Raw genomic sequence first — 15,699 nt, 5'->3', positions numbered from 1 at the left:
ATATACTAAAATGACCATTTAAATAAAAACCCATGAAATGCAGTCTTACATAAAATGTACAAACGTGCTCTACATTACACATATACCACCTCCCAAGATGATAGGCAAGATAAAAACATATTTCAGGAATTCGGCCTTTACACCTTAAGCAATAAATTCGTTAACACCGAATCCGACAAACATGACAGAGGAAGCTATTAACGTACGGCAGACCGACAGACAGACATACAGACAGACACTAACTGCCTCACAAATGCGGACTACAGACAGACGAGCAAGCTGGGGACGAGAGACTGACCAAGAAAACAAGTAGAATTTAAGAAGTAAATGAAGAGCATATCTCCAATCACTTAACTTCTAATAAACTGCGATTTCTGGGGAAGACGTGGTGCAGCACCCCCGAAACGCTCTCCCGAACCGTCCGCTGCCAGCCGCTTCAACGGACGCAGGAATGCGCGCCGAACTCCCGTCTCACGGCGTCGCAGTTCGCCCCAGCCAGACCGATGTCGTGGGTTAACTCCTGTTGCTCTCGTGTCGGCCGCGAAGCCACAACCCCTCCCTATACGGCACGGCCCACTGGACTGACGTGGCGACCTCACATGCACCGACGCTCAAGACGGACAAGTCATCTTGTATGAAATTCCCTGGCAGATTAAAACTGTGTGCCGGACCGAGACTCGAACTCGGATCCTTTGTCTTTCGCGGGCAAGTGCTCCACCAACTGAGCTACCCAAGCACGATTCACGCCCCGTCCTCACAGCTTTACTTCTGCCAGTACCTCGTCTCCTACCTTCGAAACTTTACACAAGCTCTCCTGCGAGCCTTGCAGAACTAGCACTCCTGAAAGAAAGTATATTGCGGAGACATGGCTTAGCCGCAGCCTGGGGAATGTTTCCAGAATGAGATTTCCACTCCGCAGCGGAGTGTGCGCTGATATGAAATTTCGGGGCAGATAAAAACTGTGTGCCCGACAGAGACTCGAACTCGGGACCTTTCCCTTTTGCGGGAAAGTGCTCTACCAACTGAGCTACCCAACAGCGCACACTCCGCTGCAGAGTGGAAATCTCATTCTGAAGTCATCTTGTGTCCCAGTGCGCGACCGACCAACCGATCGATCCAACCGCCAATGCCCACTGCCTGAACAAACTCGAGCAGACTGGCGGCCTAACACATACTAGCACTCCAGACGACAGACAGACAGTGACTGCCCACACTGACCCGGATGACCAACTGACTAGACTCCTCGACTGACAGCGACTGACCAACTGCCGAGTTTTTTTTTCTTTATTGTGATTTCATTCCCCTGCCCCATATGGGCAGGGGAGGGCTGTCAGCGGCACAATCCGCCGCTCTTCAGCAGAGCGACATGGCAACTAAAATAAGAATAAAATGTTACATACATAAGGCGATAAAAAGGGGAACATAAAACAGAGTAAAGGGAGAAAATGGAGGTAAAAATAGAGTGACATGGAGACGTTCATGGGGGACAGTTAAAGAAAAAGGCACCAGAAAGTTAAAAAACACAGTTGGCGAGTCTTAAAACACAGAGAAGACACTGAATGGACATGCACAGGTTAAAAGTCTGCCACAGTATTAAAAACACTCCAGAACAACACACGTAAAACCCACTTGTAGCACACACGACGAAGGATAAAACTGCCAGGTGGGACCTGCCGAGGGAAAGGTCAGAGAGGATGGAAAAGGAGGGGAGAGCAAGGGGCAGCAGGGGAAGCAGCGGGATGAAGAGAGTAGGGGCGTCAGCGGGTACATGGATAGGCAGGAGACACGTGGGGTGGGAGATGAAGAGGGAAGACAGGGGAAGGAGGGAGTGCAGAGACACTGAAAGGGGGTACAAGAGAGGCAGGGGAGTAGGAGGGGGAAGCAGGTCAGGAGGAGAGAGGGGGAGGAGAGGGAGCCCTGAGGAGGAGGCAGGAAGATAGGGTTAGAGTTGGTAGGAAGGGTAGATGTCAGGGCGAAGCTCACCATCCGGAAGGGGCAGACAGTGGAAGTTGCGTTGGGAAAGAAGACGGAGCAACTGCCGAGCCTATAGCGCTCCTTAAATGCACTTGAACAGGCAACTTTTCCCCTTTCCCGCCAGAGGGAGACACCAAAGCTGCGATTGCCATTGCGGCGCCACAGCCAGAAACGGAGGGTGACTGCTTCACACAACGCGATGCGGCGCGCTCTTCAAAACAGCAATTATTACGACGGCTCGGTTATCATTTCTAGTCCTCAGTAATTACTGGTCGGTCGAGTATGCCAGACGCCCAAAATCATGTTCCGCTAATTCTTTTGAGCAGCGTATTTTGTCCGGTGAGCTCATGTGTAGTAGACGTAACATATAACTAGCGCCCTTTCCCGTACGGTGGGCAGTAGCATAGGTGCGGAAGTAGAGTACTACTGCGACAGTGAGAGTCCTCTGTGTCAGGAGCTGGTGTCGGCGAACCCGAACCAGCGCAACTGGCGCGGCATCCTGATCGCGCTGCTGGTGATCGTGGTGGTGCTGGCGCTGATCGTGACGTCGGTGGTGGTGCTGACGCCGCCCGACGAGGGCCCACGCGTGCGCGGCCGCCGCTTCCGGCTCGCCGACATCCTGGGCCACGAGTTCGCCGCGCTGCGCTTCAACGGCTCCTGGGTGTCGGGTGAGTGTCGGCCGCTCGGCGCTCCTCCACCCTCTCAAACCGCTCGTACTTTAACTGTCAACAGTTTCTTTTACTGCAGAGTCTTTGTAATGATGCTGCGAGCAGTCACTTCTAACTATTCTTTTTAAAAAGATCACATATACTATCATTCAACCTTCGAGCCACTGAAACACAACTACGCGTTTCCCTTACACGTTTTCAAAAGGTGAAGGAATAAAGATTCGTACTTTCTCTTCAGCATGACAAAAATCCTTTTCTCCTCACTATACGCGACAGTTTCTCATCTGTATATTCTATACCACGGATGGTCTAACTTTCCAGGCCTGAGATCTACTAAATGCAGTTTAGTCCATTTAGAGTTCTACTGATATAAAAATTCATGGAGGTTTAAGCACAAAACAACACCATAGCCAAAATTAACTATTATACACTACTGGCCATTAAAATTGCTACACCAAGAAGAAATGCACATGATAAACGGGTTTTCGTTGGACAGATATATTACACTAGAACTGATATGTGATTACATTTTCACACAATTTGGGTGCATAGATCCTGAGAAATCAAAGCCCAGAACAACCACCTCTGGCCGTAATAACGCCCTTCATATGCCTGGGCATTGAGTCAAACAGAGATTGGATGGCGTGTACAGGTACAGCTGCCCACGCAGCTTCAACACGATACCACACTTCATCTAGACTAGTGACTGGCGTATTGTGACGAGCCAGTTGCTCGGCTACCAATGACCGGACGTTTTCATTTGGTGAGAGATCTGGAGAATGTGCTGGCCAGAACAGCAGTCGAACATTTTGTGTATCCAGAAAGGCCCGTACAACATCTGCAACATGCGGTCGTGCATTATCCTGCTGAAATGTAGAGTTTCGCAGGGATCGAATGAAGGGTAGAGCCACGGGTCGTAACACATCTGAAATGTAACGTCCACAGTTCACAGTGCCGTCAATGAGAACAAGAGGTGACCGAGACGTGTAACCAATGGCACCGCACACCATCACGCCGGGTGATACGCGAGTGTGGAGATGACGAATACACGCTTCAAATGTCGATGTCGCCAAACACGGATGCGACCATCATGATGCTGTAAACAAAACCTGGATTCATCCGAAAAAATGACGTTTTGCCATTCGTGCACCCAGGTTTGTCCTTGAGTACACCATCGCAGGCGTTCCTGTCTGTGATGCAGCATCAAGGGGAACCGCAGTCATGGTCTCCGAGCTGATAGTCCATGTTGCTGCAAACGTCGTCGAACTGCTCGTGCAGGTGGTTGTTGTCTTGCAAACGTCCCCATCTGTTGACTCAGGGATTGAGACGTGGCTGCCCCATCCTTTACAGCCATGCGTATAAGATGCCTGTCATCTCGACTGCTAGCGATACGAGGCCGCTGGGATCCAGCACGGCGTTTCGTATTACCCTCCTCAACCCTCCTGTCCATATTCCGCTAACAGTCATTGGATCTCGACCAACGCGAACAGCAATGTCGCGATACGATAAACCGCAATCGCGATAGGCTACAATGCGACCTTTTTCAAAGTTGGAAACGTGATGATGGTACCCATTTCTCCTCCTTACACGAGACATCACAACGTTTCACCACGCAATGCCGGTCAACTACTGTTTGTGTATGAGAAATCGGTTGGAAACATTCCTCATGTCAGCACGTCGTAGGTGTCGCCACCGGCGGCAACCTTGTGTGAATGCTCTGAGAAGCTAATCATTTGCATATCACAGCATCTTCCTCCTGTTGGTTAAATTTCGGTTCTGTAGGACATCATCTTCGTGGTGTAGCAATTTTAATGGCCAGTAGTGTATTACTAGCTCGAAAAATAATAAAAGAAGCGTACTAAAACTCCATCGCTATGATTTTATGATATAAAATTGGAGTACTTACCATCAAAATTTGATGTCTGTCGCTTTAATATCTCGCGCCTATCAAAAATACGAGAAACATAGGTTTTTTTACGGGAACTATGACACTGATCAGTGTTACTCTCATGAGTTTCTATGTACGAGGGGCGTTCAGTAAGTAATGCAACACTTTTTCTTTGAAAGCAGGTTGGTTTTATTTACGATACCAATACGCCATATTACTCCACATTCTTCAAGCTACATAACCCTATTTTTCAACATAATCTTCGTTCAATCCACCTCACTGGCAGAGCCGGTATGACCTCACGTTACTAATCTCTAATAGTTCGACGCCGGAGCCAACATCCTGTTGTATCAATAATTGCATCAAACATTGCCATGATCAGCATCGTGACGCTCAAGAAATTCACCACAGATGGTCCTTCGTTGCTTTTTAAGGTCTTATATTAGGCGAAGAGAAACCCAGCAGGTACCCACATTTGACTACCCCAACTGGTGGACGAGTGTGTCAGCACCATCAACAGAGACGTTCAGGTGGGAGTCGAGGTGTTCGATTGGAGTCCCTCAAATCACCTATAATGAATGATAGTGTCCGCACGATCCAACACAGCAGGAGTCACAGTTGTGTGCGGCCGACCGGCACACGGAAAATGAAATCAGAGTATTCGGGTAAGTTCGGCCGCCAAGAGAAAATTTTAGTCCATTCGACGCCACACTGAGTGACTTGCGAGCTGGTGATGAGAATGAAACGATGATGAGGACAACACAAGTCCTCGAGCGTAGAAAATCTCCAACCCGGCCGGGAATCGAACCCGGGCACGCTTCCATGGGAGGCGATCACATTATCACCCAGCTAAGCAGGCGACCGGCACACGGGTGATCCGACAGGTTTAGCGCGACCTTATTGCGATGATGACAGACGCTTCGCCCAGCGACTCATTGTGCTTTTGTTCACTGCCAGGTCTCCGCAGACATATTGCAAGCTACTACGAATATCTGCGATGCCAAAAGAACTCAATGACAGCTCTCTGCTTGGAACGCACTTCCGTTACAGAATCTCATTGCTAAAAATGTTAGGGTATTAGGGCAAGATGCTTTCCGTGGATCCTTGACTTATATTTTGAGTAATAACGCTGCAGATGCCAAACAGTCTTCAAGATTTTCCTTCTATTCCCATCTTCTACGAAAACTGTTACACAAGAGGGCTATAATAAATAATTTTTAAATTTTAATTGATGTAGGTTCGTTATATTGCCTTTGCCAGCACTTTCACACTTAGGTATTTTACTTTTTTGTTATTTTTGTATTATTTCACTTTTTAGGTAATTTATTTGTTATGAACCATTAAATTTAGTATCTGAGTGCTAGTAGCATTCTCCTGTTAGCACTTATTTCAGATTTAAACAACAAAAATAGTTTAAAATTTAAGACGTTGTAACCTTATTTTTAGTACGTAATTTAGTCACAATGCATTGGCACCGAGCGAGGTGGCGCAGTGGTTAGCACACTGGACTCGCATTCGGGAGGACGACGGTTCAATCCCGTCTCCAGCCATCCTGATTTAGGTTTTCCGTGATTTCCCTAAATCGTTTCAGGCAAATGCCGGGATGGTTCCTTTGAAAGGGCACGGGAGATTACCTTCCCAATCCTTCCCTAACCCGAGCTTGCGCTCCGTCTCTAATGACCTCGTTGTCGACGGGACGTTAAACACTAACCACCACCACCACCACAATGCATTGGCGTTTTTAAATTACATATTAAACGTAAAATTAATTGCCTCCATAAATAGAATGACGGCATTAATTGAACATATGGTGAAAGACGGACGTTGAGGCTTTGAAATTATTTGAAAAGAAAATAAAAGAACCAAGTAGAAAAGAACATCAATCTGCATTTCTGAAAAATATGTAACCTTTCCCCAGTGTACATCTTTTGGGCGAATAGTAATCGGAGACATATTATCAAAATAAGTTACATGAAAATTTAAGAGTCTTTGTAACTCTTTTTCTTTCGTTCTTCTGTGGTCTCAAAGCTATTCTAATAAAGTTATAACCCACGATCTGTAAAGAAAATTGCATTTCAGAATCTCATGAATACGGCAACCATTGGAACTGCCCCTCCCCCCCCCCGCCCCCCGCCCCGCGTCCCCCGCCCCCCGCCCCCCGCCCCCCTCCGCTGGCTATATTTGGTATCTCCGAGTAGACTCTAAGAAAAATTCATTTAATCATATGACCAGAATAATAATTGCACAATATTTGGCACTTACAGTTATTTCACTGGAATTTAGCATTAGAATAGCATTCGACTTTCATGAATGTGAACTTTTGAGTGACCCATATGTAAATTTCTGGCTATCTCTCAAGACATTCAGTTTCTTTGTTACTGGGAAGCACTTCAATCTTCCATTAGTTGTGTGCGAAGACTAGAAAGCCATTTTTCACCGTGACCGTACTGTTTATGCTGTTCAGGGAATTTAAATCACTTGCAGTGACGGCACATTAACGGAAATCGATAGTACCGAATTCAGATAGGGAGCTCCCAACCAGCAATGGAGAATACGTTCCACTTTCAGTCTGCATCGGCTGATGAAGCCTGAATATGTGGCTTATGTCGCTATTGGTTGTCTCATGACGTTACCCGATATGTACACAACGTTTCGTCGCTACATATCCCATTCTCTCTCCCCCCCTCCCCCCCCCTCTCTCTCTCTCTCACTCTCTATCCCTCCATCTATTTATCTATCTGTGTATTTGCGTATATGTTGGCAGACTAGAAAGATGGGAGAGAGATGTCTAAAATTTAGAGAATTAAAAACTGTTAACGTAAATCATTCAGAATATCTAATCTCAATTGTTATTAGTTTCATGATGAGTCCGGATTGTTTGGAAAATGGTGTATTTTCTTAAATAAAGTAAAATATTCTTCCACTGACATCTTCATTCATAGCGTCTTTATCCAGAAACGAGCGAAAAAAAAAAAGCAAAATGAAGTCCTACACCGGAACGGCATTCCTCTTGCTCTAACAAGTCGGGAACATTCGAGTTCATCAGGCATGCAAAGTTGCGTGCAAGAGAGAACTTTTAACAGATGTCTTTACATCTGAAGAACCGTCGCATTCCACGAGATATACTGCTGAATCGTGGTAACAAGTTGGCAGAAAACAAGAGAAAAGTTGCAGTGGCATGATTTTACATGACGATGAACGGCTGAGGAGATGTTATCAGCTGGTTAATTAGAGAAACTCTGTGATTCCGTGACGGCCTCGAAATAACTAGTTGGGAAGGCAAAATAGGTTTTAGAGCAGATCTCATGGAAAAATAGCTCGTATTCGTTCAATCGTGACCCGGTGATATGGACGGCCAGCGTTAAGTGTTTCAGCAGCATTGCCTCACTCCGTCTCTTGTGTCATTTCAAAACTTCTCATTTGTGCGAAGTAAATGGGCAAAATGTATCGTCTGAAGACGCTTTACTGAATACAGAACCTCGTGACAAGAGCTGCGGAACTTCATTAGATTTGTTCAGACCGAGGACGTCTCGTATAGACGCATGGCGAATTCTTATCATGCAACATGAAAATATGAAAACAGAGTCCCAAAAGTACAATTTCACGTACTGGTGTGGTACAAATTGCCTATCTTTTTTCATTAAAACTTAAATATTTTGTCTAGAAGGTGAATGACACAGTCACATTACCTTACACATTTCCACAAATAACAGGAATTTCATAGTTCGGGAGAATGACGACAATAAGACACTTTCCTGGATTAATTTGGGAATTTGAGACATTGAGGCAGTTGATGATGACATCTGTATATTTCGACAGTTTCCTAGCAATAGAGTTACATCCGCGTAAAGGGCAGCCTCCCCCCCCTCCTCCCCTCCCCCCGGCCTCCCTAATGTCAGTATTTTTGATGCTATTGACATCCTCTCCAGGAATTATTTACTGCAACCATATTTGGATGGAGCTATCACACACGATATTATCAAACGCTTTCAGGATGGTAGAAAAATTGCGTCTTTCAATGCGTATTATCTCTCGCTTTACATACATGCTCAAGAAGATGGCCTTATAAAGAGAAATCCTACACTACGCTTGTCCGTCTTCTTCTGGAGTACTGTAGCGCGATGTGAGACCCTTACCAAATTCGATTAACGGAGCACGTTTTGTAGTATCGCGAAATGGGGGAGAGAGCATCACAGACATTACAGGATTTGAGGTGGATATCATTAAAATGAAGGCGATTTTCGTTTCTCTGGGATCTTCTCAGACGCTCGGAAAATGGAACAAACTTCATTTTTGCGCAGTTTCCTCACAGCCAAGAAGTACGCCCTGTAGAGTGCGAAGAAAATAATTTGGCCCCTAGCCGCACATACAGCGCTGTAAGGGAGTGGACGAGGGTGATCGCGGGGGCTGTGTTGCGAACGGCTAGCGCGTATTGGGTGAGATGCACTTCGATAGCTGAAGTCTATGCACAGGTGTATATATCGCGTTACTTGTAAGCTGAACGTAATTACTGTGTAGACGATAGCATTAACTGGTTATGTCAGCACGACCAAAAATTCGACATATATGTGCATTCAAAGTTTCCAGCTGGTGTATCAAGAGCGAAATCGTCACATTAATGAAGGATCAACCAATGCAAGATAATAATGAAAAGATGTAAAAGGCAGATAACGTCGCTTAATACGACACTGACAGTTAAAGTGAATGACCAACTTTGATTCCAATGAGGAAATGTTGTGCACAGTGACCGTAGGCTGTAAGGAAGTAGATGCGCACTGCAATCAGTAGTAATCCCTTTAGTTCAAAAATGGTTCAAATGGCTCTGAGCACTATGGGACTCAACTGCCGTGGTTATCAGTCCCCTAGAACTTAGAACTACTTAAACCTAACTAACCTAAGGACACCACACACATCCATGCCCGAGGCAGGATTCGAACCTGCGACCGTAGCAGTCGCACGGCTCCGGACTGCGCGCCTAGAACCGCGAGACCACCGCGGCTGGCAATCCCTTTAGTTGTTATTACTCTTGCGTATCTAGATTTCGGCTATAAATGGCCGTCTTCAGTGCGTTTGAGTTACAACCCCAGAAACTCGAGGCGGTACATTTCACCATACGATCTTACAGCTGTATGGGAGCAGGAATCTACCTATACAACAATAATATTGTATGGTGAGACGTACTGCCGCGATCATGTTGAATTGTAATTCAGATGCACTGGAAATGGCTGTTTGTACGAGATCAAGATACGCAAGAATAATTAAAAACTAATGGGATTACGAATGATTGCTGCGTCCCTCTACTTCCTTAAATGAATAACAACTGCAACATCGTAATTACGTTTCAGTTCTCTGATAACCTGTTCGTTAGTATTATAAAAGCGTAAACTTTTCTTCCTTCTTCCCTGTGTTTACATAGTAGTCAAATCTTGGAAAGGTTTTGTACCTATGCTTTCCTCCTCCTTTTTTTAGTATCTGTATTGTGCTGCTGGTGTAGCTAACACACTAAAGCAAGGATAACGCTCGTCCAATTACAACCAATTACGTGCTAGCTTGCCTCAAGAAAGGACGCAACGGCTGTGTGACACTTTTTCCAACCGTATCAGTGGATTCATACAGGCAAGAGGGGGTATAAATTCATACTGTTAAGAGGATTAATACTGCTAAGTTGGAGATAAATTTCACTCGACTTTGTAGTGAAGTTTCACTTGTTTCCCTCCTGCTCTTCTGGGTGCTTCACTTTTTTTACAGGCAGTGTACATAGCATGACACAGCAGTTTTCATGCAACATAGTTCTTCATGAATCAAAGATGTGTGTTTATATCCACTGCTGTCAATGTTTATTTATTCTATGTTGCATGAAAACTGCTGTGTCATGCTATGTACACTGCCTGTAAAAAAAAAGTGAAGCACCCAGAAGAGCAGGAGGGAAACAAGTAAAACTTCACTACAAAGTCGAGTGAAATTTATCTCCAACTTATCAGTATTAATCCTCTTAACAGTATGAATTTATACCCCTCTTGCCTGTATGAATCCACTGGTTCGGTGTCAGAACTCCCGGCAACGCTCTTTGTGCATGGTGAACGTTGCTGTGGCTGGGTGCTGCCCAAGGGGAAAGTCCCTGATTGGAGTGGGTGGCGTCAGGGCAGATGCCTCGCAATGAAGCGGACCAGGTAGTCTTTTGCTGGAGACCGAATGACCCCAGCAGTCTCTAAGAAAGGGAAGGTTGAATCCAATGCAGAGAAGTATGTCCCAAAGCCGATCCCCTCTCTAGCTGTACCATGGTAGGAGCCAAGTTAGCCTTGTTATCTAGTGTGCAGCAGAATCGATGGGGACTTCTTTATCGCTATAAATCCTCTATTTTTCGTAGAACACCTGAAGGATAAGCTTGGGGAAGTGGCAGCACTGTCCAAAATGCGCCATGGGTCAGTCCTGATTCAAACAGCTTCCCCAGCCTAGTCATAGCTGTTACTCGCCTGTTTTGGTCACTCCCCATAAAAGCCTCAACATGGTACAGCAGATTATTTTTCATCGAGACCTATTGCAGTTCGACGATGAGCTACGCGCCAATTTAGGATGATGGGGTGTTCAGTTCGTCTGGCGCGTCTATAGGGTCTCTAAAGATAACATCGTTGCTACCAGTGCCTTCACCTTCGCCTTTGAGGGTAATTAGTTACCTGAAAAGTCAAGGTGATGGTCTAACGATGTGACGTAAAACCATATGTCTCTAATTCAATGAGGTGCTTTAAGTGCTGGAAATTCGGGTACTTCCAGCGCCACAGGTCCAGACTCCATGCATCCACTGCATCTAAATACTCCATGTGCTCCTCCTCTCACGTGTGTCAACTGTGGAGACCACCACCACACCTGTTCGCTGGACTGTACGCTACTCCAAAACGAGAGAAAAATTATGGAGTACAAGAACCTGGACAGGCTGACTTACCAGGAGGCTAAAAACAAGTATCACCACCTGCACCACATTTGCTTGATATCTTCGTATGCTGCGGCTACAATGACATCTCTCTCGCTGATGAAGGCAGTTCCCTCAACTAAGCCTCCTATAGTGGGCCCTCAGAGCTGTCCAACTGCATCCCTCCCCCCCTAACTACTTTGGGAGCAATCCGCCCCCACCCCCAAACACTTGGTATATCGATCCCCACCCCAAGCCAGAGAAGCAACAGCCTCCTCTGATTCCTCTTGCACAGAAGGGGTCCCTTGTGACACTACCTTCCAAGGTCTCTCCTGTGCAAAAGTGTACACCAACCAGTAGCCAAAAGCTGCTTGTCAGAAGGTTTCATGGTATTAGTCTGTACCTGAAGCTGCTTCAAAGAAGCCTTCCCAGCAATTCCCTATGGAGCAGAGAGAGGGAAAACGGTTCAAAAAGAAGACTGTTAAGAAACTTGAGGCTCCAGTGGCCCTCGCACCACCACCAGCACCACCACCACCACTACCACACCACCGCCTCTTACTAGTTCTGTGTCTGAGGACGAGGTGGAGATTTTAGCATCCCCCGAGGACTTAGATCTCGCCGACGCCTCAGTTGTAATGGGAATGGGTTCAACTAGTCATCTGGTGGCAGCAGGTGACCCAGAGGCGTAAACTGCTTCCTTAGTTCCTACAAGCCTTACCTGGCCACAGACAGCATCATCCTAGAGTGGAATTGCGGCGGTTTTTCCTGCACCTGGCTGAGTTATGACAACTCTTAAGCATTACACCTGCTTTTTAAGTTGCCCTACAGGAAACTTGATTTCCTGCGATGCGGACCCCTCCTTTTGTGGCTGTCAGGGGTATTACAACAATCGTAATGACTGTAGCAGGTTAAGTCTATATGTATGTTCGTATCTCTGTATACAGCAAGCCTGTGTCCCGTCAGCTGTGGCTGTCAGGGTAGTGACAATGCAGGAAATTACCATCTGCAATATCCACCTTCCTCAATATACGACATACCACAACGTACATTGGCTGCAGTAATTTCTCAACTTCCCTAAGGTTTCCTGATTTTTGGAAATTTCAACGCCCATAACCCTTTCTGTGGTGGAACCCAGACTACTAGCTGTGGTAAAGATTTGGAGAATCTACTAACTCAACTGGACCTTTGCCTCCTAAATGCAGGTGCCTCCACTCATATCAGTGTAGCACATGGCACATACTTGGCCATTGATATCTCAGTTTGCATTCGTGGCCTTCTATCGTTTATTCACAGGAGAGTTCACCCGAATTGTGTGGTATTGACCACTTTCTGCTCTTTCTGTCACTACCTCGGTGTCATTCATTTCGACGACTGCTCAGATGGGCTCTTACAAAGGATGACTGGGACGCTTTCACCTCTTTTACCACCATTGCATCTAAATCACAAGGGAATGTCGGTAAGGTGATCCAGAACATTACTGCTACTACTGTGTCTGCAGCTGAATCGGCAATCCCTTTTCCTCAGGTTGCCCTCAGCAGAAGACACTGCCCTGGTCATCACCAGAAATCGCAGCGGCCATTAGAGATCGTCGGTGGGCAATAAAACATCATAAGCGGCACCCATCAATGGCAAACCTCATTGCTTTCAAACAGCTCTATGCCTGGGTCCGTCAGTTACTCAAACAATGGAAGGTTGAGAACGATACGGTTTCACCATCGGTACATGAACCTCCTCTTCCCAGGTTTGGACCAATACTAGACGCCCTTATGGATATCAGACCCCTGCAAGTAAACCTGGGATTTCCACACATGGAGCTGTTCATACCAACTCAGACGTAATCGCAGTGCATTTTGCCGTGCATTATTCTCGAACCTGTGGATCTGAGAATCACCATCCCACCCTTTTTACCATTAAAAAAATAGGTAGAGCAACAACACCTATATTTTACTACACGAAACACTTAGCTGTATAATGATCCATCCAGTGGGTGGGAGTTTCTCTGTGTCCTTGCAGAGAGTAGTGGCATACCGCCTGGGCCACATCGCACCCTTCACCAATGATTAAACCTCTGTCAGCGGATTACAAGCGCCACCTCCCTCTCATCTTCAACTGAATCTGGAGCAAAGGCGAATTCCCGCCGTAATGGCGAGAGAGTATCATCGTTCCAGTGCTGAAACTTGATAAGAACCCGCTAGATATGGATGGCTATCGTCCTATGAGCCTCACCAACGTTCCGTGCTAGCTGCACGAACATATGATGAGTCAGCGATTGTGTTGGCTCCTTGCGTCTCAGTGTCTTATTGCTCCATCCCAGTGCGGGTTTGGCGAAGGTCGCTCCACCACTGACAACTTTGTATACCCGCCGTCTGCTATCTGAAAAGCCTTTTCCTGCCATCATCACCTTATTGCCGTCTTTTTTTGACCTGACAGAAGCATATGATACCACCTGGCACCCCCACATCCTTGCTGCTCTGCAGGAATGGGTGGTTTTAATATAGAACTTTTTGCCACTCCGCACATTCAGAGTTCGAGTCGGTGCTTCAAACAGCTCCCCCCATATCCAAGAGAATGGGGTCTTGCATGATCTGGCCTGAGCGTACCACTGTTTTTAATTACCATTAATAGTCTCACAGTAGCAGTGGGGTCACGCTTCTTATATACTGACAGCTTTTGTACTTCCTTTTGCTCATCTACAGTTGGTGTAGTTAGCCGCTTTCAGGGGGTCTTTTACCCTTCCTGACTCACTCCTTACTGTGTTAGGCGACAGTACCTCAACGACTGGTGTAGTTTCACATTTTACTTGACAGGGGGGTTTTTATCACTCAATCCAAGGGTGGGAATATTCAATCCAGGGAGGTAATGTGGCCTTCTCTACCTGGCCTTCGCCCTCCCTCCATTTTAACTCTTCCTGTTTGCTCCTTTGATGTTCGTATTTGACTATCGGTGCTTCTCTGGCTTTGTCTTTTCAGGCTGGAGGTTTTGTGTGTTGGAGAGTGACTGGTTCATACTACTTTATTCTTGTGATCAGCCACCCCAGGTCATCTGCTGTGTTACTTTAATATATTCTACAATTTCTTTTTCCTTGTGGTGCACGTTATCTCCTTTTGGCTTGCTTCTTTCATTTTCCCTTTCAGTGTGGTTCCCAGTTAGTTTTATGCCTTTTTTACTTTCCCAGCCTCTTTTTGGGAATTGGTTTAGTCCGCGACCTGTTTGAATGAGGAAAAAGGGACTGATGAGACTGCAGTTTGGTCCTTTTACTCTCCAAACCAACCAACCAACCAACAATGTTCTTGGTGTGCAATACAATGACCCTCGCTTTTGAATTTTGATGGTCGTCGCTAGTCGATCAGAACTTCGAGACTGATTACGCCAACCCTCGTCTTTCCATACAGTCCAAAATCAGGCAATTGTCACCTCTGAAGGCTCCACAAATATGGATATTCTATGTTTCGAGCAGCTGTCCAATTTGAGGCCAACAATGAGGCATTTTTTAGATCTGTCAGGTTCTGGGAACGCTGTCACAGAAAATTACACAGAGTCTTTAAGACTTTTATCAATTATCTATCAAAATCTGACGCTTCTCACGCCCCTCAAATAACCTACGAGGCCTGGTAACAACACTAAGTTTAAACAACAGTAATGCACATTGTTGACCTTTCTACCTGTCACAGAAAATAGCAGTTCTATTCCCGTAAATTCCTGCCAGTGGCGTGTACGTCTACGAAATTGACATCCGACCATGTCTTTTGGGTGCTTCACGTTTTCTGTTAGGCAGTGTCTTAGAGAGCGAAGTGTGCAGGTCTGTAGGCTGTAGTCAACAGGGGAACCGCCTATTCGAGAGGAAGGGATCAAATAGTTCTGCTCTCACTACTGGAATTCTTTTCCACACTGATGCCACATTATTTTGCTCCACTTATAACTTACTTTCATCACTTACAACGGAGTGGGTTCATAATTTATTGTGCCCATCAATAGGTTTCTAACACTCAGTCTTTGTCTTTCCGTTTTCAGATTCGTCTGGAGTGGTTTGTCTGCCACGTGAATAGCCTTCTGAATTTTTCTTGAATTCGTTTAATTGTTACTGTAGTTGCCAGGTGCTCTCCGCTTGTTTTCCGGGCATAAGCCTCTGGGCTCTTGTAATCTGGGATTCGCCTAGCCAAAAAAATGGCTCTGAGCACTATGGGACTTAACATCTATGGTCATCAGTCCCCTAGAACTTAGAACTACTTAAACCTAACTAACCTAAGGACATCACACACATC

At 45.9% G+C, this 15,699-nt stretch overlaps 1 protein-coding gene across 1 annotated transcript in view; it reads left to right on the top strand.

Moving 5' to 3' along the window:
• Positions 1-2,515: 2,515 nt before the first annotated feature.
• LOC126195557 (dipeptidyl aminopeptidase-like protein 6) overlaps positions 2,516-15,699 on the top strand; it is a gene marked incomplete at its 5' end in the record, with an annotated part of 453,479 nt that continues 440,295 nt past the window's right edge. The window contains one exon of the mRNA XM_049934181.1: positions 2,516-2,642. Within this exon, the coding sequence (XP_049790138.1) occupies positions 2,516-2,642 (127 nt within the window). The remainder of the gene's footprint in view (positions 2,643-15,699) is intronic.

Source organism: Schistocerca nitens, chromosome 7, assembly GCF_023898315.1.
Source record: "Schistocerca nitens isolate TAMUIC-IGC-003100 chromosome 7, iqSchNite1.1, whole genome shotgun sequence".
NCBI classification, from domain to species: domain Eukaryota; kingdom Metazoa; phylum Arthropoda; class Insecta; order Orthoptera; family Acrididae; genus Schistocerca; species Schistocerca nitens.
This window is presented reverse-complemented; position numbering and strand designations above follow the sequence as displayed.